This window comes from Paramormyrops kingsleyae, chromosome 12 (genome assembly GCF_048594095.1).
Source record: "Paramormyrops kingsleyae isolate MSU_618 chromosome 12, PKINGS_0.4, whole genome shotgun sequence".
Taxonomy (NCBI): Eukaryota; Metazoa; Chordata; class Actinopteri; order Osteoglossiformes; family Mormyridae; genus Paramormyrops; species Paramormyrops kingsleyae.
This window is the reverse complement of record NC_132808.1, coordinates 13900912-13928614: the sequence shown is the minus strand read 5'-3', so window position 1 is coordinate 13928614 and position 27703 is coordinate 13900912. Positions and strand designations below refer to the sequence as shown.

Below are 27703 nucleotides of genomic sequence, written 5' to 3'. Positions count from 1 at the left end.
CAAACCTGTTATAATAGTATGTGGCTGCTGTGGTGTTATTATTATTTTTAGCAGTAGCTTTAAAAGAACTACTGGCACCTTTAAGATGATGTCATGAGGCAGCGCCAGGGACAGAGGCTCAGGAAGCAGCAATCAAGAGAGTTCATGTCTCCTCTACAGTCGGACTCATGTGCGTTACTTTCGATGCCTAGTGTCTTAGCGGCGGGCCTGTCTGCGGTCGGGCCCAGGGTGTAATTGTACCATATATACCCCCAGTACAACCAGCCCTGATTACCACTAACAAGGATAAATTTGTGGTAATCAATGGTAATTAGCCACAAATAAAGTAATGTTCATCCTTGGCTGGAGGTAAAAAAAATCATACCATACTAAATCAGATGGAAATGAGTATGTCCAACAAAGGAAGGCAGGTAAGGTAAGTAGTAAACGGTCTCTCATTTAAGTAACAAACTGGCTCAAATAACCGCCACGAATGAGAAACTGAACTGGCAAAATAATAATAATAAGTAATACCACTATTCTATTATGATAAAACACACACACAAACAAAAGCACTGATACAGATGTCAGTTCCTGCGCATGCTAACCAGTCGTTCCGCTTGTTCAGTCACTGCTTATCTCACCATCTCTTATGTTGTATTGAATACAGTGTTATCGCGAGTCAAAAGTATTAAAAAGCATAACAATTCAGCTGAAATTTAGACATTAAATACCATTAAAATGTCATAAATACGATTCCTTTATTTAAAAAAAAAACACAGTTTGACCAAAAATTAAAAAATTGTGTGTGATATTTAGGCATAGCGCCTATGTGAAGTAATAAGGTAAGTGGAGACAAGTCACGTAAGATAGCTTAACGTGGTAAAGTTACATTCGAAATTCAGTTAACAGGTAGTCAAAGTTTTTGCTGGCCAGATTTAATAATAAAGTATAGATATGTCACAGGCCAAATAAATAAAATATTGTGCCATTCAAGTGGTGAAGAGATCATGAGGCAGACAGTAAAGTTCATTTTTAGTAGATTTATTGTGCACTTGTTAAAATGACAGGGGTAAAACAGCGAGTGTGAATAAACTCACACACAGACGGGGGAGCCGCTAGGGAGACAAAATGTCGTAAAATAGCTTAAAAGAGTATGGATGTTATTTGCCGAAAATAAGATATTTTAAGTTAAATATTAATTTGCGTTAAAACACTTATAATTAACATAAATGATGGAGCGTTACATGCAGTTTTTATTCCGTAGAAAACGAAAGACCGATTTAATAATAAATTATAAATAGGTCGAACGAATAAAATATTGTGATGCTCGAGTAGCGAAGAGATCATGAGGTGGACTGCAACGTAAAGATTTTAGCGGACTTTTATTGCACAATCTTTATAAGGACAGCAGTGAAACAGCAAGCAAGAATAAACTCACAGACAGATTTGGGACTCTATATGGAGACATAAGCGGATACAGGCAATAGAGACAGGGCGCGACGAGTCACTATGAAAATATTTTTTCGGTTCGGCAGCTTATAAAAACTTCAAATTCAAATCAGATAAAAATTAAAAAAAAAAAAGAAATACAGATTAAACTTTTCTTTACATTCACTTCCGCCTAAGTAACATTTCTGTTCCTTTTTGAAACAGGTGGAAATGCAGGCAGGTTCTCAAAAGGCACCAAGTGAGAACCAGCCCAGCACTAGCACCAGCATTGGCTCCATGTTGGTAGAAACGAGGCAAGTGACCCTGGATAAAGACTCTCTGGGCCTGTGCTGTGTTTCACCCAGGGGGGCAACTGTCAACTCGGCTCCGATGAGGCTGGGCAGAGGCTATCAGACCAACCTATCAGTGACCTCACCTCCACTGAACCCCCACTTAAGAAGAAAAAGCCCACAGGCAGACTCGCTGATCACAAACACGTCTTGCCCTCTCCCCCCTCCCTTCCTGTTCACCTACCCCTCTCCCAGGTACAAAATTGGTCGCATAGAAATCCAAAATAGGAAAAGCATTATCTAATATTAATGTAATCAATGTATATACTCTTGCTTGGTCCCATCTGAATGTTCTCAGTGTAACTGATATAATAGTCTCAGTCTTAAATCAACATATCATAATATCATGAAGATCTAGAGGATTTGAGAAACCGCTATCGTTTGAAACACAGCGAACAGCGAGAAAGGAAATAAAAAGCAGTAGAAATAAAAATAGAAAAACGTAAAATGGAAGGATGGACAAACAAGGAAACACAGGCTTTAATCACCATATGGTCGGATGAACAGATCCAGCGGGATTTGGATGGCACGACTCAAAATAAAAAAGTATTTGCCGTAATAGCAAGCCACTTGGAAGAAATGGGGCACATGCAAAACACCGAACAATGCCGCTTGAAAATCAAAAAACTTAAGCAGGATTACAGGAAAGTGAAGGATCATAATAACAGGAGTGGCGCCAACAGGAAAACCAACACATGGTTTGAGGCACTGGACGCCATTTTGGGCCGCAGGTGCTTCAAAAAGCTGGTTGACTTAGCTACTAATTATAAGAATCAACAACACCAGTCTCAGCACGTCTTCCATGTTTGAATTCAGCAAAAGAAATACCGCGCCACACTTTGTGATGATGTCAGTCAGGGGCGGTCACTGATGATGTCATTTGGCGCCGGTACCAGCTTTTACGCCAGTGGAAAACCGACACAAAAGAAGTACTATACTTTTGGTACTTTATGGAAGTACCAAAAGTACTAAAAGTACGGTGCCTGGTGTGGTGGAAAAGTGCCCAAAGACATCGCACCCTAAAAGTCTAAGTAAACAGTAAACAAAACATCAGAGCAGAGTGGTGTATCACCATCTTCAAAAAAAAAAACGCATTTCTTGGGTTGGTATTTAACAAAGGGTCCACAAGACAGTTGGGTGTACATTCTGCAGCCAGAACCTGCACATGGAATGTGTGATTAGCATACTCACCATGTGTAGCCTGTACTAAAAATCATTCAGTAATCAGAGCTCCCACATAATGCTGCACAATTAGCATATTTACTCAAATCTGTGTCACAATCACCATGTGCGTATTTTGCTGGGGTATGTATCACTTTGTCTCTGTGCTGTCTTGTAGGTGTATAATGTAGTTATGTTCGGGCGCTTTTCCACCGTACCAGGTACCGTACTTTCAGTGCTTCCATGAAGTACCAAAAGTATGGTACTTCTTTTGTGTCGGTTTTCCACTGGCGTAAAAACTGGTACCGGTGCCAAATGACATCATCAGTGATTGCCCCTGACTTACATCATCACAAAGCATGGCGCAGTATTTATGCTGCATTCCATTTGCCTCGGGATCCGATTTTCGAATCCAATGCATAAATATGGATAGGGAATTTTCCAATAGATAAATATGGATAGGGAAGCAAAAACGTATTCATTAATGCATTAAGTTTAAATTAAGTATATTTTCTGCTCATTTTCTGCTCTGCTACTTACTGTATATCTGTTTTCTACACTTCTGCGTAAATTCCACGATAGCGCGGTGTGGTCAACCAATCAGCAAGTTTATCGCTATAACATGAGGTCATGCACATGAGATCAAGGGCTAGACAACAGATACTTTATATGGAGACTTGCCAAAATCTGGACAGGGGTGTGAATTACTTATGGTAGATTGCTCTCAGTAATATGTGACAATGATGGACGGCGTTCACATTTTCATGTCATTATTAAAAATATTCTGCCAGTGACGTAAAATATTCAGTTAGTGCGACATCCGGTCATGACACAAAGTAATACCATTAGCGTTTCAGTGGTTTGTTGGATTTACAGAAATTACTCCGCAAAGACATGGATTAGTAATTATAGGCACCTCGCAGTGTATAAGATTTGGAAATTAAATGTAACTCATTTTATGGAAAATGAATATACAGTATATGACTTCTGAGGATTCATAATTTCCAGATGCTTTTGTGACATTGAGACTAAGCTGCTGTTCATTGTGGCCATGTTACCATCCTCTACAAAGTATTAACCTTTTCTTTTAAAGCTGGTTTTACATAACAGTCACTTTATGTCACTCTGACATACTGTTCAGTCTTATAACTTTTTATGTCACTTGAATGAAAAAAGGGTCATAACACAACTTTATGTAGCATAAACTTATGACGGTTGACATAGGGGTTGCCATTATCAGCAGTTATGACAGCTGCAAAACTTTATAAACGAACCTAAAAATGCTTTTGACAAGATATGTCAGCTGTCATGAAGGGCTTATGTTGGTGTCATGCAGCCTTAAGTACTGTGTTACTGATTCATTTTACTTTTAACTACAGATTTTAATTAGCCTCATTCTCTTATGAAAAAAATCTACGTATGTCTGATAAGGAACACTTTTTTTTCAGTTGCAAATAACATGTTGTACCTGTCAGTCAGGCGGGTTTGTCAGATTCCTGGGATTAGGCGGAGTCTGGCCAGTACACATAAACAGGCATGCAGTCTCCCGCTTCTCCTTTGCCTGTGACAACAGACGTCCCCTCCGCACGCTGCTGAGCTCCAGCTCCAGCTCCAACAGACTGTCCCAACGTCCTCGCAAGGCAACACCTAGGAGACCAGACAGCGCAGAAGATTCAGGTACAGGGCTGCTGCTTGGCTCCTTATGCTCAGTGTTAAGTTTGTTGTAGTTTTACGTGCACTTCAGATATATAGAAAGTGCTTCATGTGTATTTCAGTTGTTGACATCAGTGGCAAGGTGTTTTGCTGTGTTATTTCTAATGGTTGTTTCTTGGATAAATGTCTTGCACATCCATACATCCATCTGCCATAACTGCTTATCTAGTACAGGATCATACTGTCTTTGACACATCATAATGTCAAATATAAATCGCCATGTAACTCCTGCTGCCCTTTCAGCTAATGGTTTGGCTAAATCACTTCAGTGCAAGTCCAGTGCGCTGCACACAATTAAATTGCATTAATTGGATGTGTTAATGCCTTCGAAGGTGCACCCAACCCTGTGCTGCCTGGTTGTTCACAACCTCGACTATAATAAGCAGTTAGAAAATGGATGGATGTCGGTGATACAAAGAAGCCCCAGTGTATTAAAGTGGATGAGAGAGGGATATAGGTCTATCGAAGGAACAAACAGGCACGCTTAGGTTCACTCAAAAAAACTTTAATACAAGTAATACAAGATAACTTCGCATTAAAATCAAGATCAATATATCAATTAAAAGCAATGCAAAATAACCTTGTACCACAAGGGATATAGAATAGCATATATCACACGAACTAAGGTATATATAAAAGAAATAATGAAATATAGACAATGCAAATTATTATCACGATCGGTGATAATTAATCCCCATTAATCGATTAAACGTATAAGCAGCTGCAAAACTATTCACACTCGGACGTGCCATCATCACCCACCTTCACACACGGACTGGGGAGCCCTTTTCAGTCCTGGCAGGAGACCAACACGTGAGTCCCGAGAAAGTGCCGGGCGATGCGCGCTCTATCCCACGGCTGAGCTCCGGTCAGTACTGGAATCTCCCCTTTCCTTTATACTAAATTTAGAGTTGCGTGTGGGCAGGGGGTAAGCTGGCCAGGCTCACCCCTTCCCCCCAGGCAATATGTACTCCAATTGCCCCTTTTGTCCGAGTGATGCTGCTTGCGATAACATAATACAATAGGCGTCCTTGCGCAATGCCTCCCTGTTCCCCCCTAAAGGCATTATAGGGTGCTGTATACCGACCCCCCCTATCTCCTGAAACCAAGATAAGAATTCTGCATGCCGATCTAATGGCCCAGATTAGCACCCTGGTTTCTTTTTATGAGCCCAAGTTATTTATGGCAAAATTAGGTTTTACAGGGGATCGGTAAATAACGTGTTCATGCAGTCTAGTAACATTTGGGGTGAATCATGGACAATTGATCTGAATTTCAGGATGATCAGTCCACACGCGATCAGAATTAATCCACAATTACAACTTCCCAAAATATTATAGTAAAAGGATTAATTCCATGTCACATGGGTGACGTAATCGTCCGCGAATTCATCCTAATACACCCAGTCATGCCTGTTTTGCTCTGTCTGTCTGCTCAGGATGGCCCTGTTGCAGAGCTTCCTGTCCGCTGAGCAGTTCCAGTGCTCCATTTGCCTGGACATCTTCACCAACCCCGTGTCCACCCCATGTGGCCACAGCTTTTGCATGGCCTGCATTGGAAGGTACTGGGATGAGAGCAGAACCTGCCAGTGCCCTCTGTGCAAGGAGATCTTTCGTAACAGACCCGACCTGCACATCAACCGAACCCTCAGGGAGATCACCGAGCAATTCAAAGTCGCGGCGGGCTTCGGGGCTCGCAGCCACAGCCGGAGGGTGTCCTGTGCGAGCCTACCAAAGCCAGACGAGCTGGCCTCTGTTGTCTTTGCAGAGGCGCGGTCCCGATGGACCCCATCACACAGCCAAGTTGCCGACAGCTACATACTTCCGGCCTTAGCTCCCCCGGTCCCAGACGAGGCCCAGGAACTCCTGGTTCAAGCCTCAGGTTCTCGGTTGGCTCTAAGGAGGTTCACGTTGGGCGGGTCAGACTGCCTGCACACAACACTGAACCAGAAGCACCAGCAGTGCGTGGAGCTGTTCTGCAAGAATGACAAAATGTGCACCTGTGAGGGATGTGCAGAGATGAACCACGCAGACCACGATGTCATCTTCTCTGAGAGAGAGGGGCTGCTTAATAAGGTGCATCTTTACATAAACCCTTCATTAAAGAAAAGATAGTTATTGTTTTGTAGCGATAATTTTCAAATGTCCTGAACATATATTTAATAAGAATTATAAAAATTATAAATTGTAACATTGTTGTCTATAGTCTCTGTTAGGAATAACCAACAAAGAAATCCAGGAGATGATCCAAGACAGGGTGAAGAAGGTGGAGGAGATACGAACATCCCTGATGGACATCAAAGTAAGCACCCTTCTTAAGATTTCCTCAAACCCACTGAACACTGATGCATTAGAGAACACTAGTTCACTCAGATGATTATCAGTAGTTCTGCAATCCAACAATGCTGGAAATCAGATCACCACACAGTTATGAGTTTCTCATAAAAGGGGGGGTTTAATATTTTACTGAAAGTACTTTTTACAACATTCATAAGGAAGTTGATTTGATGTATTAACAGACATAAGCAGTATAAAATGAGATTTTAATGCTACGGGAATTTATTAAAATTGCCCCCACCTTCTGGCCCATCCCTCATGTTCCTGATCAGGAATCTACAGAGACAGAAATGCTGGGCAGCCTGCAGGTCTTCAGCACCCTGGTCAGCGCTATCCAGAGAAGTCAGGCTGAGCTGCTCGAGATCATCGAGATGAACCACCAGGTGGCTGAGCGCCAGGTCGTGGGCCTGATTCAGGAGCTGGAGGATGAGATCGAAGAATTACAGAGGAGGGGTGATACCCTTAAGCAGCTCCTGCCCTCTGAAGACAATGACTTTTTGCTTGAGGTCAGACAGATTTCCTTTGCTGACTGATGTGTTGTGGCAGTTGCTTTTAAAATCAGTGTTTCCCAATCCGGTCCTCGGGGCCCAAAACCGGTTCAAGTTTTTGCTCCCTCTGAGTTCCCTGCCAGACAGTCCACATTTTTGCTTCCTACCAGGAGCTGGGAGGGAGCGAAAACATGGACTGTCTGTGGGTCCCCCAAGACTGGATTGGGAGACACTGTTTTAAACTATTCCTGCAAGACATGGTAGAGCATTTGCCAATTAGGATTATTATTGCAGTTAGTTCATGAGAGTCCTTTATATCACGGAAGAGGGAACTTCTGAATCTTTCTATCCCTTAATTAAATGTCCATTTTAAGGAGTACTTTGCTTTGGACATCATAGTGTTTAAAATATTTGTTTTGCTGTGAAACTTGACCAACTTTGAAACCCCCCCACAGACTAAGGACTGGTCCAGCATATCGGTGAACCCTGACATCTGCGTTGTAAAGGTACACAAGATTGTTTCAAGGCTGGTGGAGCGCTTCCAAGAGGAGCTGAAGAGGCTCCCAGAGATAAGTAAGCGTGTGGTGCATTTTAAAAATGTATATTATAAATCCTCCCAAGAAACGTGGCCATTTTGCCAAAGCTTAACCTGAGATTCACAATTAAAAGACATTCAATATTACGTTTGAAGTGTAAGCTGTAAAACCTGATACAGATAAACAGGTGTGGCCAATAATATTTACTTTATAGCACGCCTGATGGCTTCCTTCCTGAACTGTATCTCGGTATAGAAGGAATGTGTCAAAATAAGTGTACAATAGGTCACGATTCTGAAATGCAAAACAAAAAATAAATAAATGAAAGGAGCTGGTAATGTAAACCACAGTTACCTTTGTTCCACATTGTTGCATGCATCTGCTCTTGGCTTAAATCACAGCATGTTTGAATATTGGATTCATGTTTCTATTTGTCTCTGCTTTTTAAAACAACAATCAGATGCACCATAAACATGAGTTCCTGTCAGTGTGAAATGTCTTAGTTATAGCTACGCTTTCTCTTTAAACAGGTTTACGGGCTACAGCGGACTCCTCCTCACTAACATCACAGCCAAGTAAGCCAAAGTGCCAAACAATACAGGAACTCTTTTCATCTTCAAACTGTCACCATAGTTTTTACCTCAGGAATGTCATTAGAAGTCTCTCTGTAATCTTTCTCATAACAGAAGTGATGTGGTAGGCAGGATGTGTAAATAAGGAGTCTGTGTTTTTCTTTATTTCAGAGGCTAGGAAGATCCAGGAATATGCAGGTCTGTATTCTTCTTTCAATCTCCACTAGTTGTTTTAGCGTTTCCTACTTTAAGCTCAGACGTGACTCTCAGCCTTCTTATGGCTTTTTGTTAAATCATCATGACATTCTGGAGTGTAAAATGTTTTACATGAAATCAACTAGTTATTTTATAAAGCACTATTACACGTGGAAGTATCTTAGGCTCTTTCTGAGAAAAAGCTGAAAATTACTTTTTACATGTGCTGTTTCTCTGATGCTTTTCTTCTTAAAGTGGATGTCAGGCTGGATGCCAGCACAGCTCATCCCAGGCTGATCCTGTCTGAGGACAGGAAGCAGGTGTGTTGTGGAACCAAAACCCAGAAAGTCCCCGACTTCCCGCAGAGATTCAACCGCATTTTCTGTGTTCTGGGCCAGGAGGGCTTCACATCGGGTCGGCACTACTGGGAGGTGGAGGTGAGGGGCAAGACTGACTGGGATTTGGGTGTGGCCAGTCAGTCTGTAAACAGAAAGGGTAAGATCACGGTCCACCCTAGCCATGGTTTTTGGTTCTTAAGCCTGAGGGATAAAAGCAATTATGGGTTTCAGACCAGTTCATCCAGCTCCCACCTGAGACCCCAGAAAATAGGTGTCTTCCTGGATTACGATCGGGGCCAAGTCTCTTTTTATAATGTGGAGGCTAAATTGCACATCTACACTTTCCACGGCACCTTCTCTGACACCATCTACCCCTTCTTTTGCCCCTGTAGCAATAAATCGGGGAAGAATGAAGCCCCTCTTATCATTACCCCCATTGTAATGACAGAGTAAAGTTGCACTGAACTATATGTTTACACTTAAGACTTCAAACATAAGTAGCACTGTGTATTTTTACTGTATCCACACTCCTGTCATAAAACCAGATAATGCACTTTGAAGGGAAATGCATTCTGGCTGGCATTTAATTATGTTATACTTTGAGTAATGAATATAAATGAAAATATTTATTGTAAATAAGTCAACACAGAAAACATTGAAATAATGTTTTAAAACTCACTCTCTCATTGCACTGCAACATATATTCTTTTTCATGGTTTCCTGTATATAGTTGTTAACAATGTTTGATAAAATCTCTCTTTTCCTGGCTACTGTTCAAAGGACTTCAAAACTGTTATAGTCACTGTAATAATCTTGATCAAGCCTTCTTATAATGTAAAATATTATACATCTGTCATGTTTATGTGTTATGTTTATTTCCACACACACATATATATATATATAAAATTTTATTCTTTTTCACCTGATTTTTACTTGGTTATTGTGCTATTGTCAAGTCCAACCACCTGTGTACCTTCGGATCCAGAATCCAGCCCAGTTTCCAAAGAACCGGTTAATTAACTGCATTTACTGGCACTGTATGCCTTAAATACTCATACCATCATGCCTATTATCAGGTTGCAAAGTATCTTGAGTTTCACCGAGCAGAGCAGTATCTTCCTGTATTCTTGCTCATGTGTACCCACTTTGAGTACATGTAGTAATTCGGTTTTGGTATTTTCCTTTGATCGTGTTACAACCCCTGCCTGTCTTCCCGGGTTTGATGCTTGGATTGTGTTTTGTGGCCCTCAATAAACGAATATGGACCTAGCACATGAACTCAGATCCAGTTCATCACAGTAATGGGTGAGGGGAAGACATGTTACAATTTGATTACGATTAATTTTAGCCATTCCTGTTTGGGATAAAAGTGAGAAAACCATGAAATCAGATTAACATAAATTTTGATTATTATTATTTTCATATGCTCTTCACTGTTCCAGTATGTTTGTTTGCACTGCAAGTGCTGCTGTGTAAAACTTCTCCTGGATTTCTCAGGGCAATAAAAATCACAAAAAATACTTCATAACCTAAAAGAAATCAGGCAACACATCTGATTTATAAGAGGGTACCAGGGTTTTGTTTCTCAGAGGGTGTAAATATATGTTATAATTAGGAAACCTGTAGTTCAGCTCTCTGGTGTAAAAAATAAATGAGGTTCTAGAACATGTGCTAATGTCCTCAGTACCTATCCGGATGGGACCGCATTGCAGTTTTTCTCGATTGCTTTGGCACATTTCATGAAACTTAACATTCTCACCACTATAACAGTATTTCTCAAAACAATGTATGCATATGGCACAACACTGTGGTTTAGATGCACAACCATAACTTCCCCAAAACAATTAATCCATGTCCCAAAAGCAAAGAATTCTATCAATGAATTAGTCAGTGCCACCAAAAGTACAATTTTTTCGATCCCGAAAACTGTCACTAAAAATACAAATAACATACAAGCTGCTTTAACTTAGATGATCTTATTGTCATATACCCATATATGCTGTTTTAAGCTGCCTGCACTTACTTTATGGTAAGTCCATCCTTGATTGTTGTGTTTGTGAGCAGCTAAATCGAGAAGGTGCGTAGGTACCCGTATACCAATTTTTCCCATACTGTTCAGACATTATTTCATGCTATATGGTGTTTTCAAAATCAACACTATTAAGGCATTTTTTCAATCACAGCGAAAGAATTCATAGACTGACGGGGGGGAGGGATTTTGTTGTAATTTCAAAATAACGCGATATTCCGTATTACTTTAATACTACAGAAACGTAGAAAATCAACTTTAAAACTTTATAAAAGTTGACCCATTTCGCTACACTGCTTGTGTTATTGGCAATACATCAGCCCTCTCCTGTGGCCTGTACTACGAAGCGGGGTTACTGGTTTATCGGGATAACGTGTTGGATTTAAGGTACCACAGTTTAAATGGACTCGATATTCGTTCACTTACATTTTGCACAAACTACCTTAAATCCGTCAAGTTACCCCGATAAGCCAGTAACCCCGCTTCGTAATACAGGTCACTGGTTCGGTGGAATATCATTCCTATATGCATACGCCGACTGCAACCTTCGGCGTCCACAGACCAACGTAATAGACCACGAAAGTCTATTACGTAAACCGTAAGCGCATACGAAAAAGTGAAGCGTCGCTCTTAGTCGGGAAAAAGTTTCTGTTCTGATACAATAAACAGCGACCTCTGGTGAATTTCAGACGTTAAAACAGGCAGCCTGGATGGTTTCAAAATGTCCCAAATAATATAACTTTCCCTCTTTCCGGTAGGTTCCATTACTCAACACTGAAATCCAACAACTAGTGAAACACTGTCCACACAGCAGTGATGTTTTGCTTCTTTATATTCAGACCAACACCACAATTGTATCGGTCATGTGATTCCCCTAGAAATTATATGAGCTTCGATAAGGGGCTTCAGTTGTAGTCATCATCTGTATCTGATACATGTTTATTCATGTGTACTGCATTCATCAGTACTGCCTGGGTCATCATTAGCGTTAAGTCATGGGTAGCATCCATTCATTGAATTCAAGGGTTTTACATGTCACATGCACGGTATACAGCCAGACTATAATCTGCAGTGAAATGCACAGTGGTTACCTCCGCCATAATAAAAATAGTGAAAGCAGTAAGCCAGAAAAGGTAATAATGTAATTAATATAATAAATATGGAATTGAGTTATACAGAAAAAAGACCAAAGATGTGCAGCAAGTTCAAAAAAAGTGTGAGATGCATAAATAAGGGGCAAAAAGCTATAACTAAAATTAAATATTTAGTAATCTGATGGCTTGAGGGTAGAAGCTTCTTCTGAGCCTCTCAGCTCTTACTGAGAGACAGCAGAAACATTTAGTGAAGTGGTAGTTGTTTAGAGTGGAATGTGTCCCTGTTGATTTTGGCAGCTATGCTCCTGCATCATCTGAGGTGTCCTGCAGGGAGGCCAAGTCAGCTTTGCAGATGCCTTCAGCTGAACATACCACCCCTTGCAGAGCTTTGAGGTCCAGAGCAGAGCAATTACCAAATAAGGCTGTGATTCCCCTAGTAAGGATGCTCTCTTATGCTCCAGAGTAGACGGCTTTGGGAATGGCTAGTGAGACCTCGAACCTCCTCAGCTGCCTAAAACGGATGACCATTGCAGGACTTTATGTGATTCTGTATGTGATTGGACCATGTGAGGTCATCAGTGATACAGACTCCGAGACATCTAAAAGTCTTCACCCTCTTGAACGATACCCTTTTGATGTTGAGAGGACTGTATGCACTAGCCTGTTTTTGCCTAAAGTCCATCCTCATCTCCTAAGTCTTACAGCTATTGAGCAAGAGGCAGATAATCTGATGCCATTGTATCAGACTAAACAAATCATCCATGTAGACATTCTCATAATTTGTGGCGATCAGGCCAATCACAACTGTGTCGTCCGTGTATTTCGCTATTTTGTTTAAGTTGTGCTTGACTATACTATCATGCTTGTATGAGGAATACAGCAGGGGGTTCACTACACGGCCTTAAGGGGGCGCCAATATTGAGGGTGATGGGAGCTGAAGTACAGGATTCCTCCTATATCTCAGGGCTGCCTGTGAGAGAGATCCATTAGCAGAGGGATGCATTCAGACCCACTATTTTGAGGTTGGAGGGACTATATATGGTTTTGAAAGCTGAAACAAAATCTACAAACGCCACTCTCGAATAGTTCCCCCTGCCACTGTCCAAGTGGGTGAGAGTGGTATGAAGGACATACTGTAAGAGCTGGCATCGTCGGTGGACCTATGTCCTCTGCACTGAAAGCCTTCAACAGCGATACTGTGGGACCTGTACTTTCTGGGAGCATCACTGCTTGGTATGGCAGCTGCAGCTCGGAAGACCACAGAGCCCCGCAGAGGGCTGAACGAATCCCCAGGGCAAAACTGCCCACTCTGCAGGACATCTGCATACAACATTGTAGGTTCAAGGCATTAAATATCATTTGAGACACTCACCACCTGTGCCATGGACACAGTGGCTGTGCCCAGGCAGATGCCTCTGGATCCTTATGGATGGCACTGAGAGGCCAAGGAGAAGCTTCTACCCCCAGTACATTAGGATCATTAACACCACCGATTGAAAACCAAAATAAGTTATGACTGCAACCTGCATTTTAAATACTTTCTCAAATCTTCTCATAACATTTATTTTTACTTTTAAATACTTCTTGTTTCTATATTTTATACTTATTTTGTTAATTTAGTTACACCTTGGTTAATTGGTTATACCTTGTTTATTGCAGTGTACATGCAGTAGCAGCAATTTAATTTCATTGCTGGTTTGCCACTACATTCATGCACGTGACGAATGTAAATCTTGAATTTGGGCGACAGGCAGACTGAAGCGGATCAATGATCACAGGAATTATAAAGGGTGGAACCGATATAGGGTAACCCTTAACCAGCCTCTTCAACGCACTTCATGAAACGCGTGGTCAGGGCAGCAGGGATGAATCATTAGAGTGGGGTTGGATGTTTTTGGAACTGAGATAATTTCGGATTTTTTTTTTTTTAAAAAAAGGAGGAACCACAGTACTGGACAGGCACAGACTGAAAAATTGCATAAACACTCCGGCAAGGGGAGGATGATCGCGGGACCGCAGAACGCGTCCGTATATACAGTGTAGGCTGGCTGGTGTCCTGCCGCTCACACACCGCAGGGACAAGTGTACTTGATGCCCGGCGACCGTAACCGCGTGGAGTGGATGGTCCCGGGACCTGCTCTGGGCTTCACATGCAGCCATGTTGTCATCCAACATTGACATCAAAGAATGCGAAAAAGCGTTCATAACATTCGAATTAATAACACTGAAACAGGAAACAAGTATCACAATTAAAGAGAACTGTCTTTCTCTCTAAATTGATAGCCCAAACATAATTCTATAAAACGGACGTTTCTAGTAAGGCATATTTAATAATTTGTAATTGTGTGTGTAAACACACATGGAACGAACGCTACGTGCACAAGAAAACAAGTTTATAGCAGGGAGCTTAATTCAGCGATAATGTCTGTACGAAAACCAGGTTTTCCATAACATGCACAGAAACGCAATACGACAACGAAAACAAACACTCACATGCTGAACACATGCGAGTGCGCCGTACAGTTGGGACAGTGAAGATCATGTGATGAGGTATACGCATGCGCGAAGTTGGTACGCGTGCGTGTTGCGAATAGAACAGTAGCTGTGGGTCGAGTGGCGACAAGTGACAACAGTAACACAAGGAAGGAGCTGTGCTGCGCATTTTGGGAGCGCGTTAGTGGTGTCATCGACGGCGGCTAGACGAAACACCCGTCGCATTGCGGTGACGCCGCGGGTTAGTCCGGCTCCGGTGGTTTTGGTAGTTCTGGGACTGAGTGGAAACGGGTGTGAATAGCGAGCTGGCTGTACGGAGTTTGGAGGAGCGCGAATTCAGGCAATCAGGTGCGTGAGGGTGGTGTATCTATTATTAGTTCAGAAGGCTGAAGTAGGATATTCAGAATAACTTAATAATTGAGCGAAATATCCAGAAGTCGGTACATTTGGTTGTTTGTGATGTTTTGGTATTAGTTGCTTTTGTGTTTTTATAATATATGAAGTCGTTACCGACGAGGCGTCGTACTCTTTACTGCCGCCGAATGCGACACACGGCTGCGGGAGGTGTCAGCGGTGTTACCATGTAAAATAAAACTAAATAACACGCCAGGAACTTATCAGTTTAATTTATAACTGCCGTCAGATTCTCCCCAGTGACAGTGGGTCGTTGGGAATGGTCTGGGGTGGTCCATCACAGCAGCAGTCTAGCTGTTTTATGCATCTTAATTCTGTGAAGTTGATATCGCAGTGGTTTGATGTTTATAGAAAAAAAACATTCACTTTTTCTCGTTTAACAGTACTAATTTTAGAATCTGTTTTGAGTTATACCCCTACTGACTGATAGTATATTTAGAGTTCAGAGATCAATGTTTAATAAACACAAGAAAATGTATGTGCAAGCTTTTCCTTCGTATTATAAAAATGCAGGACTCGAATAGTCACATCACTTATTCTGTCCAGCTGAACGATGGTTAAAATATTAACCGTTTAAGGGCCTCTTCTTAACTGTTTCAGTATGATTTAAAAGTCATGTCCAGTGGGATTTGTCATAAGAAATGGGGAGTGAAAGACCTGCAAGATGCTACTGCATCTTGTTGGCTTAGGTAGAGATGTTCAGGGTCCAGGTGCTTTGTTTTACTAGGTGTACTCCAAAAAATGTGGCGCTTTTGAGTCTCTCTACCACAGATCGCTTGATTTGCAGTGAAATTATATGACACAAGCCTTCCTGAAGGCACGCATGTTGTTGCTGAAGCCCTGAATGATTTGTCTAGCTCAGATAATTTAACAGAAGTAGGTTGAACACACAGCCCTGGTGGATGGCAGTGCTCAATGTGATGGCATTGGATGTTGTTATAAAGTATTTGAATATATAAATATATTTAATAGTCTATCTCCAGGGTGATGTAATTGCTCAGTGGGTTGCACAGTACCTTCACACCTCTAGGGTTGTGAGTTTGATTCCCATTTCCCATTGGATATGGAGTTCAGTGCATGTTCTCATGTTTGTGTAAGTCTCCACTTAGTGCCCAAAAGCATATAGTTTGGATAAGTGGTTATGGAAGATAGATGGGTATGAATTTAATTTTAAATGCATACTGTCCTCACCCTTTAAGGAAATTTTAAGTGAGGCAGAGAGGGTAACACCTGTACAATTTTTTTTTCATTTGTGTTTATGAGTCTAAATGAGACTTGGCACTGCCAAAACACGAAGGGCGTTTATTTTATATTCTCATGGTATTCTGAGTTTCATGATTTCCACGTGCCATGTTTGAGCAGTCAACCGTTGTAAGATAAGGATGTCCTTGTTCTACTTCGTCTGTGGTCAGTGACACATCTCTTGCACCACCTGCTTATGCTGTAACATAAACGGCAGTTGTGTGACCGAGTCCTGCTGAAGCCATAGGTTTTGTAGGTGTTGTCTGACGGCTTCTCAGGATGTCAGCGGGAGTTGCTTTGTTTGTACTTGCATGTTGCCCTGCCCCGAAAGCTAGCTGTTTTCCTTAGACACAGTGCCTCTGTGAGGGTGAGGTGGCCTTTGCCATTTGGTTTCTCTGTCCTGTCACATGTTTCATGCTGTTTTTATTATTCAGCTGGGCTTTCAGTTCACTTTCCCAGTCCTTTGCCAAGTTCATTGCAATGCACATCTATACATAAGGAATTAGTATAAACAGGTGGGCCATGTGTGATCTGTTTCCTAACAACATTTATTGACTTGAAGTCCAGCCTGAAATTGTCCAGCACTGAAGCTTTTGGGCAGGAGGGCGATGAGTGGTGCATGGTGGATGAAGAAACACTGTGACATGGCTTTAATTCAATCAACTTGGACCAGTCAGTGTTTGAGTTTTTGCGTTTTTACATTAGGGAAAGTGCTTACTCACTGTGGTGTGGGGAACATAATTTTTGTTTACAGAGCTTTTTAATTGACTAGCCTTTTACTGTTTATCAGACAAGATAAGCTTGTTTTATAGTATTGATTTTTGGTATCATTAGATAGACAATACAGAGAGGCTGTGTTACTCTCCTTCACCTGCCTTTCACTGTCTTTCTCTCTAGGAATTTTTGTGAGACGGAAGTTCCAGGATGATATCACTGTGATACCTGGAGATCTGTCAGCCCCAGAATGGCTACGGCAAAGAAGAGTATGTCTCTTTGTTTTTTTCCTATCGATTGCTTTATATTTATTTAAGACACTTTTATCCAAAGTGACAAACATATTTGAGAAAGAAGGATCAGCTCTCCCTGGAGTGACTGGGGGTTAAGGCCCCCACTGCAGGGCACAGCTGTGAAACCACAGCTGCCGACCACAAGATCTGAACCAGCAATCCTTTGATCACAGGCACAGTGTCTGAGCTACACACTGCCCTGTTCTCCTTTTTTAGCCTTGTGAGAGACATTGACGAATGCTGCAACTGTAGTATCATCACTCACTTGTAGATGTTATGCAGACCGACTGTATCATCAGTGAATACTAAGCAGAGGTGGATAGATCAAGTTCAGAAAGTATAAATCTAGACCTGTATTTTCTTTTAACCAACCAGTTGGATATAAAAACTCACAGAGTACTCAAGTGGTTGGTTGAACTTTCCTAAATCTTTTATTTTCATCAGGAGTCTGTTTTTATAATGTAAGAGAATTTCCCCAAGGGGATTAATAAAGTAATTCTGATTCTGATTCTGATTCTGAAGCAAAATCTTGGTTCGGATTTTTACTTTCTGGACTTGAACTATTGTCCTCCTGTGAGTAGTTAGCTGAAGAAATTAGATGTTAGGTACTGTATATTTATTATATGTTAATATATATTAAATGCATGAAAGTCAGGATGGTTTGTTGGGTGCTTTTGAAGTGGCTGGTAAGTATTGGCTGTGCTTCATGTGAGATGTTCTGTGTTGGCAAGGTCTCATGTACTTTTTGTTACTATAATGAAGTCTTTGGATCAGTCCAAAATCCTACTGTCCTCTATTACTGTCTCAATTTGAAACAAAACCTGTGCCCTGTAAGCTAGTTGTGGCTAAAATATGTCAAAGCCACAACTGTGTGTCCTGCCCAGTCACCTGGCCACTTCTGAATCACATGTAAATATGCAGGTTCTGTTGGTTTTCAAGGATATATTTCATTGTTCATAGTTTTGTTTAATGCAAATCTGCTTCAGGGAGCCCTGCCGTGGTCTGGCATTTCATCCGGGGTGTGTCGCTGCCTCATGTCGCTGCCTCATGTCGCTGCCTCATGTCGCTGCCTCATGTCGCTGCCTCATGTCGCTGCCTCATGTCTACTGCTCCCCTCTGCGACCATGACTAAGAAAAGCATAAGCATGAGAAAATGAATAGATGCTTCAGGAAGAACATGTCATGACGAGAAATTGTAGGTATTTGCGGTCAGATACCAGTGAAGTTGTTAAGTTGTCAGATATACATTATTTGTCCCCACAATGTGATTAAGAACCTGTTATTTCAACATTGGGGGGACCAGTCCCCACAAGGGGAAATTCAGTTTTATAAAAATCTGTGACTGCAACCAAAAACTAAAAATGCCGAAAGACTTTGTATTTTGTTTGGTTACTTAAGGTTAAGGTTAGGGCTGGGTAGGGTTTAAGGTTGTCATTGTTGGGATTAGGGTTTTGCCCATACAAATGAATGTACGGTCCCCACAGAGATATGAATACAGGTCTGTGTGTCTGTGTGTGTATGACTGGGGGGAAACTGAGCCTACTATGTGTTCTGTGGATGGGCATGGATGTTGCCATGGTGATCAGTAAAAGCCCACCGATAACTTTATAAATCCCAGCTGTGGGTATTCTGGCTATCAAACTGCTCTCATACTCCCCAAAGCCCAAGCCAATTTAGTAAGCTTCACACACACTCCGAGAGTCCTAGCAGTCTCTGTCACGTAATGTGATGCTGTGAATCCCAGTGCATTTGACAGCATCTGTGTGTATATTATCTTCTAACGCTTTATCGTTTGGTAAGTACTGTGATGTCTCTCCTTGGCAAAGAGTGGGTCAGAAGACAAGGAAGAGTGAAAGAATGAAAAGGACAGAACAGTGCAGTCAAAAGACAAAACCGCAGGCTTTGTCACTCTCAATACCTTTAGTATTCGTTAGTAGAGAGGAAGTGAAAGACAACTGCTCCGCTGGCCAGGGTGGGGTGGAGCGGCAAGATGAAGAAGTAGGGCTGAAAGAGAGAGCAGAAAAGCAGGCCGGTAGTTGGAGGAGACCTGAACGGCAACCAGGGGGTTATGAGTTCCAGGTTATAAATCCCAGGTTATAAATCCCAGTATAGGAGTTGGTTTAAAAATGCTGAGCTGATTATTATACAGAGAACTGTGTACTGCTGTTACATGTTGTGTGTCTGCTAAGATGTATAAAATAGTAAATGCCCTATGAAGGCATTGGAGATGCTGTGGGAGGGATTAAATGAGACAGGCAGAGAGGACTGTTATCTGCGTACCAAGTAACCAAGCAGCTGAAATCTCTCTGTTGTACTGGAGACCAAATCTCTGTTTGCTGCAGATTCCTATTACAGTAAACGTGAAAATGACCCATTTTGAGCGAATGCTATTTCTCCCCCTTTACTTGATTTGGCAGTCACCCCTCGTCTGCTGTTTGGCGGGTTTTAGAAGCAGTTCTGTACCTTTCCAAAATGTTTCCATGACACTTGCATAAAGTGTTTATATAATAGGATTAGTGAAGTTATAATTTTGGAATAAATATACTAATAGAATGACTTATTGTGTGACATATTATTTATTTATTTTCCTGGAGATCAAAGTTCTGATTATTTTCATTTACCAGACGAATATGGTAGCATCTTTGAGCTCTGTACTGATGCAATGAATGATTTAATTTCCAGAAACAGAATTTCTTTCACCAAACAGATGATGTGCCAATAGCAGGGTTTAAAATAAGGATCTGTCTGGCCTACTTTCAGGCCTTTTGGTAGACGGGATGAGATGGGATGGCATCTGCAGACACACAAGCTACACCAGGCAGAGACGTCCTGTCTCCGTTACGGTCTCCTCTCAGCCGTGTAACAGCCAGCCTTGTAATCCCCCCCCAGCCATCTGCCTGTTGGCACAGCAGACGGCCAGTCACTCCAGCACAGCAGACGGCCAGTCACTCCAGCACAGCAGTAGCTTCCCTTTGCTCTGGACACTCCACATCCCTCTCCGTTAACTAATTTAAAATAATTTGCTCTAGTTTTGAAACACACTGATGGCAAAAAAAAAACTGCTCTTTTGGCAGCAAAAATGTACTGGTGTTGGTTTCCACTATTGGGCAAGTCAGTGAAATGTGGATTTCTAATACGCCTAAGTATATTTTATGTGAAAGTAAGGTGGTAACCTACCACAGGAGCTGTGGTGCCGACCCAAGGCCTTCTGAGAGCTATAGTGAGCGTTTATATGATTAGATCAGGGTCGGGTTCCCAAACACAGGAGGGAAGCTGTTCAGAGAGCTTCATGTGCATCTCATTCTCGCTGCTCCTGGTGAGGGTCACAATGGCTGCATGCCTAGCTTTTCAGAACAGAAACAGGTAGACGCTCCCTTCTGGGGGATTCCTGCACATTCCCTGGCCACCGGCAGGTGTAACCCAGTGGAACATGTCTGGAACAGCCCCCTTGGGTGTCCTTCAGGTGGCGTCTGTATACGGTGCCTGAACCGGCTCAGCTGACTTTTCACGAGTAGCAGCTCTATTCTGAGGTCCCACCAGATTCCTGAGCGCCTCACCCCCTCAGGGAGATTGAGTCCAGCAACCCTATGGAAAAACCTCATTTTGACTGCTGGTACTTGTGACTTTGTTCTATCCGTCATCACCCGCAGCTCACAATCATAGGTGGGGATATGGACATATATTGACTGGTAAACCGCAAGTTTTGTCTTCTATCTTAACTCCTGCTTCACCACCATAGACCTCTTTAGTGCCCACATAACTCAGTTAATGAACGTATCTGTCTGTCGGTCTCATGTTACCGCTTCACTGTCAGTCAAAGTCCTTAAATTACTTTGCTAAGGGCAGAGTCCAGAGCAGGAGTCAAACCCCTAACCTGGAGGTGTCAGGCAGGCAGTAGTACCTGTCATACTATCCTGCACTTCGTAATGTTGCTGCAATAATGGCTACATTTTGATGCATAACCATGGCTTGTTAAAAGGTTTCCTGAAAATACACTCACTGTGTGTGTATGTATGTGTATGTCTGTGTCTCTGCTTTGTTGTCCACAGGGTCAACTTCAAAGGCGGGGGGGGTCCGCTTCTCTGAGGACACCAGCGCCCACTCCCATGTCCATTTTGATGAGAAGCTGCATGACTCCGTCGTCATGGTGATTCCCGAGGTGGATGGCAACTTCCTAGTGAAGGTGAGTGGGCAGGATTTTCAGAAAAACTTTAATTGGCACATTTGTGGCTTTTGGATTCTCATTAAAGATTATTATTCTGAACAGCTGTCATTTATGTGATGTGAAACAGAGAATGCTAAAAATAGATAAGGAATGAACTATCTTTCTTGTCAGTTTAAATGTCAGGGTTCAGGCTAAAGAAGTCAGAGTGTGAAACGTTGAAATTCTCTTTTAGCTGCATGTATCCCTGTTGTTAAATCAGGTTGCCCTTCCAGGTTCAAAAGAAATGCCAGTCAGATGTAAACCTTTGAAGTTAACCGTATATTTAGGGATGATCTGTTAACAAGGTCAGACCAACCGTCAGCAAAGGAAGCAAAATGTCATTGGTGTCATTGAATTCTCTTGATTTTCCATATCTGTATACCCTGGAAGAATCAAGTGTTTTTTGCAAGAGGAATAACATTTATTTACTTGATGTTGTGTGTTTATCAAAAGAGATGTTCCAGTGTGAAATACGGCCAGCCAGTCCCTGGGGCAGTTTGGGTTAAGGGCCTTCCTCATGGGCCCAATGGTGACATCACTCTGCCAGCCATGGAATCTGAACCAGCCACCTCCCAATTGTAACATTGTTGACCGACACATGTGTGTTTGAATGGATTACAGTGGCTGAAGCTGTGGAATATCAATGTTAGCGCAGACTGAAAAGGGCTAGCAGTTGCATATACCAGCTCTCAGACTTTTTCTGGCTGTAGAAATGGTTTTATTGTGAAAGGACATCTCTGGTAAATGCCTTATTTTTCTACTGACAGTCTGACATCTATTTACAGTTCAGTACTTGGTTCTAATATTCCTTTTAAAGCTTGTGCTGAGCCTACAGTACAGTATGTGATACAGTATGCATACATGTGCATAGTGTCTGAAAAGGTTTAGCAGGTGTACCTCCTGTACCTTGAATTTTATTTCTTTAGTAGTTCTGAAGCAGCTAAATATTACTATGGTTTTGCTGTCTGAGATGGTTTTTTTCCTGTTTCTTTTTGCTACCTCTTTGAAGGTAATGCCTTATTTAGGAAAAGTCTACTCCAAGATGTTACTTTTTGTTCTCACATGCAGAGTATTGATATCCACTACATACATAAAAGTAAAATCTTATAAACATACATGCAGTTGAGTTCTTGCTGCATCAATGTACACTAGCCTTTTTTCACATATTGGCTTCCCAGCCTGCAGTTACGCCTCCAGTGGTAGTCTGTGACCTGCCCTTATGTTCTTTGTGAGGGAGGTGCTGTGGGAAGCAGTGATTTCCAGGCCAGGGTAGTGATTTCTTTGCAGCTGACGCCTTCAGAAAGCTTGCTGCTCCTCCAGTCTTGCCAGTTATCTGAAGTGTTGGCAAGAACAAATTCCATCAACCAGGACAGCATAATAATTCACAAACCAGTTGTCTCAGAATAATGTAGCATAATAATTCACAAACCAGTTGTCTCAGAATAATGTAGCATGTTTTCTTCCATGTCAAATTAATTTTGATGTTTAATATTTGAACTTCTTGACACCATGAGGTGTACGGTTCTTGAAGCATTTTAGGGAACATGTCCCGTTTGGAACCGATCAGTCTCATTTATTCACTGCTTCTCCTGCTGTCTGTCCTTGACTGAGATGTTGCTTTGAGCTTCATTAAATCCCTGGATTCTCTGCTCTCTGTACCTGCACGTGAAGGTGGGCTTTCTGAAGATCCAGCATAAGTACGAGATTGTGTTCACGCTCCCGGAAGTGCCGGCCTTGGGGAGGGATGTCTGCCCGGCGCCGGTGCCAAACCCCCACCTCAGTGTTACGGACATCAGGCATGCGGCAGAGGGTGCGTGACCCCACCCACGACGCTCTTAAAGGGGCGGTTCACCCTTGTCAGTCCCCACATGCCAGTCCATCGCAGGGCACCCACATTGAAATAGGAAGAAAAATTTAGACACCATTTTACTTAAAATGTACGTGAGGGAAGAAATCAGCACAGCCTGGGAATATGTGGAATGAGGAGAGAGTGAGGTTTGTAATAATTATTCTTACTGTGTAAGCGGAGGAAGAAACAGTATGAAGCCGGCCCAGTTCCTGCCCAGTCTTTATATAAGCAGTCCTGTGGGTCTCTTTAGATTAACTTGCGTGTCTGGGACACAGTGCTGCATTTATCCAGCCATCAGGCACTGGGGCTGTGCCTGTTTCAGAAGTTGTTAATGTTAACCCCTCAGTACCTGTGACAGTCACACATAGCGAGCAGCGTCTCCCCTGTGAACCTACTGGACAAACTAAGAGGTTCTAAATCCTCCTGAGACCCCACCCATTCATTTATGTCCATTGTGGTGGACATTTTGTTTTTGCATCTGTCTTTTCACTGATGTAAGGAAACATATTTATTCCTGTTGTAGACTAAAGAGGACATGCTGTGAAATTTAAAAATGAAAATAAATTTGAAAAAATGTAAATTGTAAGATGTCTTGTTTCCATCCAAATACAAATAAGCTAAAATTGAAGGAACTGTTTTTCCTTGGGTCTCAGGAGGATATGCTGGCAAACTCTGAAACCTCTATGCTTAATAAATAGATGAAAATGCATCTGCGAAAAAGAGCAGCACTTAAGGATGTAAGTGGGCGTTTGTGGACTGTTTGTGATTCTGACACTAAGGGAAAATGCACACAGACACACAGAAACAGTTTGGAGAAAGGTGTTTCTGCTTCACGTTGGTCCTTCCCCACTTAGCTAAGCAGCCTGTCCCTCTTCATCCTTCCCACCAACCCCAACACCCGTCCGTGATGCAGGTGGTCTGCAGGTGACCTGTGAGTACCTGGCCCACCAGGAGGGGGTTCTGCAGGAGGACGTCATTCTGGTGAGCGAGAGCAAGGAAGACGCCTCTGTGCGGGTCAGGCTGCAGGCCCGTGTTATGGGTGAGTGTCATGGCAGGGCGTCTGCACGGAAGTGACTGGATATAAGAGAGCAGGTGGGCCTGTAGCAGGGCTCCGTCCAGCCTCCTCCGGTACAAAGGGGATTTAATTAAGGAAGCCAGTCAGCAAAGGAGTTCCTGTGTGAGGTGGCACTGTGGCTTCCTTAGCTGGGCAGATGCTTTCTAAGCCAGTATTCAGAATGGTTCACTCATTCACTCACTGTTCTCTATATAGGAAATGCTCTTCATTATATAGGGAGTGAAACCAGACAGTGCTTTTGGATACCATATCCCAAGACAGTCTGTGTTGGAATGCTAATCACCTTTAATAGCTGATATTTGCCATTAGCAAAATACAGTGACAACTAAATATTATTATTATTATTATTTCAATGTCAGTGTTTGCAGATATTACTCATACCATAATTTAGCATAACATTTTCAAAAGTGTGCTTACGTTTTTATACAATATTTCCCACTTGCACTTCTTATCTTATTTGTATTGACAACAAATGCCACCTTCTCTTTGCATTATGGTATATAGGGAGCACAATAGCGTACACTATCTGTACATTATAATTTGCAGTGCATTGTGGGTATTGTATAGTGCACTATATAATGAGTCAGACTTGCTGTTGAGGATTCAACGATTATTTTATATACTGCGCTTTTTAGGTAATATGAGTGGTTTTTGATATAGCCTAACACTCGTAATCTGAAATGATCATGGGCGGGGGTGCAGAGTCGTACATGCTTTAGGCCAGAAACATCAGCTGAGGTTTTTTGGACTGGACTGATGGCTAAATAAAGCATTTAAAGGCAGACATGCCTCTGGACTTGGACGGTGCACTGACTGAATGCTGCGCTCCCTCCCCCCCGCCTGCAGACCGCCATCACGGGACGCCCATGCTGCTGGAGGGGGTGCGGTGCGTGGGGATGGAGCTGGAGTACGACTCGGAGCAGAGCGACTGGCAGGGTTTCGACTAGCCTGTCCTCCCTCATCCCTGTCATGGATACACAGGTTGAAAACTGCTGCCCTTGCAGCAGACAGACAAATCAGTTAAATTGATGTGACTGCACACACTCAATGTATACCTGTAGAAATGGACTGTTAATACACACACACACATACGCTCTTGCTGCCACAGATCTAACCCACGCACATGCATGCGAAAAGTGGAAGCTATCTTTTTCACGTGTTATATTGACTCTGAAGAATGCCACTGTGAATCCATTCAGAACAAGGGAAGGTTGGAGGCTGAGGGATCTTCTCCTGTTTCACAGGAATAATTCTGCATCGTAAATACAGAATAACATTGTCTTCATTTATGTACGATTTATTTTTATGGCCCGACAATGTCTACTACTTTTTTTTTGCTCTCTAAAAGTGCAGAGCTTCTGCAATATAGCCACAAGGGGTCGCCCAAGAGAATATGTGGTGTTCGTCTGGTACTGCCGTTGTGTGATTTATTTTTATTTTTTTCTGCTTTGCCTTGTTTCTCTGTAGTGATTTAGTAAATACCATTCTGCATCCGAATCAGAAGGAGAGTGATGAACTGACAGTGTCTCCCAGTGTCCCCCATGATACCATTACCAGTCTTTGAACTGCTTCAGTACAGTCAAGGAAATTTTTTTTTTTATTTCATTAGCAGTAGTAGTATTTTACCTTAGCTGTGCATATATTAGCACTTCGGATCCAGCTCACATTGTCCCATATTCACTGATAATATGATATATTAAAATTTGTTTCCTGGGCGGGATGCTGAACCTTCCTGCTTCCCTTTGTGTATGTGTGGGGGGGGTGAGGGGGGTTCTGGTATTGTATGCCATTCGTCACTATGCCCTGGTGCATATGAAGAATATTCCTCATCTAAAGTGCCTGAGACATCTTCAGCTAACTGCCCCCAGTCCAGAATCAGCTTTTTCATAAAAATAGAAGGTTAGTCCGAGGAAATGCTCGTGTGTATTGGCTTGGTCTAACGGCGCATCGGACGAGCCTAAGGATTTTCATTAATTCATTTCTTGATTGTGATCTAAAAAAAAAAAAACATCCCACAATCCTGTACTGGATGAGTGACTGGAAGGCAGATGCTTGGAGTACATATTCACACACAAAAATCTACTGCTTTTTTCGTTCCTAATTACCATTAGACCTGGGGGCTCGCTGACCATCTTTCACCTGGGAAATCAAACTATGCAGAGCTAATGTTCCAGAAGCAGGAATGTCATCAAGCCTTATGTAAAAGACAACAGTTTTATCTCAAGATCGTGGTTTTGTGTGCCTCTCTGTTTTGTACTGTTTAGAAAGTAATTCCAATGCATTCAGATTTGCAGAAATTATTTCCAATATTATTGTATTTTTTGTCATGTTTTTCCAATGAAAAATAAAAGCAGTGTTTGTCAACCGTCGTATGGTTCGCTTATCAGTACCGCAAGGGGGTGTGCTGTGGATGTAACAGTTGATGTGTTAAGTGAACATTAAGAGATGTTCTCATTGTGTTGATTTGCTATGACCCTGTATGCATGATTGTCATAGGGCCATATATGTGTAGCACTGATCAGTTATTTCATTTGAAGGCCACAACACTTAATGAGTTGATTTGGGCAAAATATCAACAGATGGTGTGAATAATTCTTTTTAAGTGAAAGTAACGTAAAAAGCTGCTTTACTTCCATTGGAAATACAATTGTATGTGTGAACATTGTATTGTACTTTGTTAGTTATCCTCCAGCAATATAAAAAGTATATTACAATGCTTTTTAATTTTTATTATAAGGTCACTTTTAAGCAGTATGTTTGTGTAATAAAAATATGTAGCTGTGATTAAGGTTTATATTCTTTATTGATGTGATGATGTACTCTTGCCAACCACTTTACTCGGAACGCCATTCTAGTGCTTGGTAGGTCCACCTTTGTTCTCACATGTCTGATTTCTTCATGGCATAGACTTAATTAGGTGCTGGAAACATTTCTTAGTAATTCTGGTCCATTCATGCTGCAAATCAACACTTCCACCACATCCCAGATGTACTCTGCTGGATATAGATCTGGTGACTGGGGTAACCATTGAAGTACACTGAACTCATTGTCATGTTCATGGAACCAGTTTGATCCTGCTGGAAGTAGCCATTACAGGATGGGTAATTTGTGGCAATAATGGGATGCCCATGGTCAGCAACCATGCTCAGACTGTAGCATTTAAATTATTCTCAGTCGGTTTCAGGGGACCAATGTAT

The 27703-nt window shown here is 42.0% G+C and overlaps 2 protein-coding genes and 1 long non-coding RNA gene across 6 annotated transcripts; 2 read left to right on the top strand and 1 right to left on the bottom strand.

Annotated features, from left to right (window-relative positions):
- The first annotated feature begins 93 nt into the window (after positions 1 to 93).
- LOC111856458 (E3 ubiquitin-protein ligase TRIM39) lies at positions 94 to 10369 on the top strand. 3 transcript variants are annotated; one of them, XM_023836438.2, is made up of 10 exons: positions 94 to 410; positions 1776 to 1955; positions 4397 to 4598; positions 6073 to 6709; positions 6840 to 6935; positions 7243 to 7476; positions 7914 to 8031; positions 8525 to 8569; positions 8738 to 8764; positions 9017 to 10369. In XM_023836438.2, exons 4-10 carry the CDS (start codon positions 6074 to 6076, stop codon positions 9550 to 9552), a joined length of 1692 nt encoding a protein of 563 aa, XP_023692206.1. In that variant the 5' UTR covers positions 94 to 410; positions 1776 to 1955; positions 4397 to 4598; position 6073; the 3' UTR covers positions 9553 to 10369. The 3 variants fall into 3 exon arrangements, with proteins under 3 accessions (XP_023692206.1, XP_023692203.1, XP_023692202.1); XM_023836435.2 differs by having other exon boundaries at positions 94 to 415; positions 1636 to 1955; positions 4495 to 4598; XM_023836434.2 differs by having other exon boundaries at positions 94 to 415; positions 1636 to 1955.
- Positions 5124 to 14787, bottom strand: LOC111856460 (uncharacterized). The gene is made up of 3 exons (XR_002841143.2): positions 14716 to 14787; positions 7212 to 7389; positions 5124 to 6609 (listed from the first exon to the last, which is right to left on the bottom strand). It is a non-coding gene; the product is annotated as an uncharacterized lncRNA (long non-coding RNA).
- A 33-nt stretch (positions 14788 to 14820) lies between these two features.
- On the top strand, positions 14821 to 27290 carry adissp (adipose secreted signaling protein). Of its 2 annotated transcripts, none has more exons than XM_023836440.2 (6): positions 14821 to 14956; positions 17269 to 17354; positions 21428 to 21561; positions 23254 to 23392; positions 24345 to 24470; positions 25353 to 27290. In XM_023836440.2, the coding sequence occupies exons 2-6, from the start codon at positions 17336 to 17338 to the stop codon at positions 25451 to 25453; spliced, it is 519 nt and encodes a 172-aa protein (XP_023692208.1). In that variant the 5' UTR covers positions 14821 to 14956; positions 17269 to 17335; the 3' UTR covers positions 25454 to 27290. The 2 variants fall into 2 exon arrangements, with proteins under 2 accessions (XP_023692208.1, XP_023692207.1); XM_023836439.2 differs by having other exon boundaries at positions 14845 to 15063.
- Positions 27291 to 27703: the final 413 nt, after the last annotated feature.

Excerpts from the sequence above, each read along its gene's own strand:
- adissp (XM_023836440.2), top strand. Across the intron at positions 23,393-24,344 it reads CATCAGGCATGCGGCAGAGG|GTGGTCTGCAGGTGACCTGT; the intron begins GTGCGTGACCCC and ends TCCGTGATGCAG. Across the intron at positions 24,471-25,352 it reads GCTGCAGGCCCGTGTTATGG|ACCGCCATCACGGGACGCCC; the intron begins GTGAGTGTCATG and ends CCCCGCCTGCAG.
- LOC111856458 (XM_023836438.2), top strand. The coding sequence starts at position 6,074 with ATGGCCCTGTTGCAGAGCTTCCTGTCCGCTGAGCAGTTCCAGTGCTCC. Across the intron at positions 7,477-7,913 it reads ACAATGACTTTTTGCTTGAG|ACTAAGGACTGGTCCAGCAT; the intron begins GTCAGACAGATT and ends ACCCCCCCACAG. Across the intron at positions 8,032-8,524 it reads GAAGAGGCTCCCAGAGATAA|GTTTACGGGCTACAGCGGAC; the intron begins GTAAGCGTGTGG and ends CTCTTTAAACAG.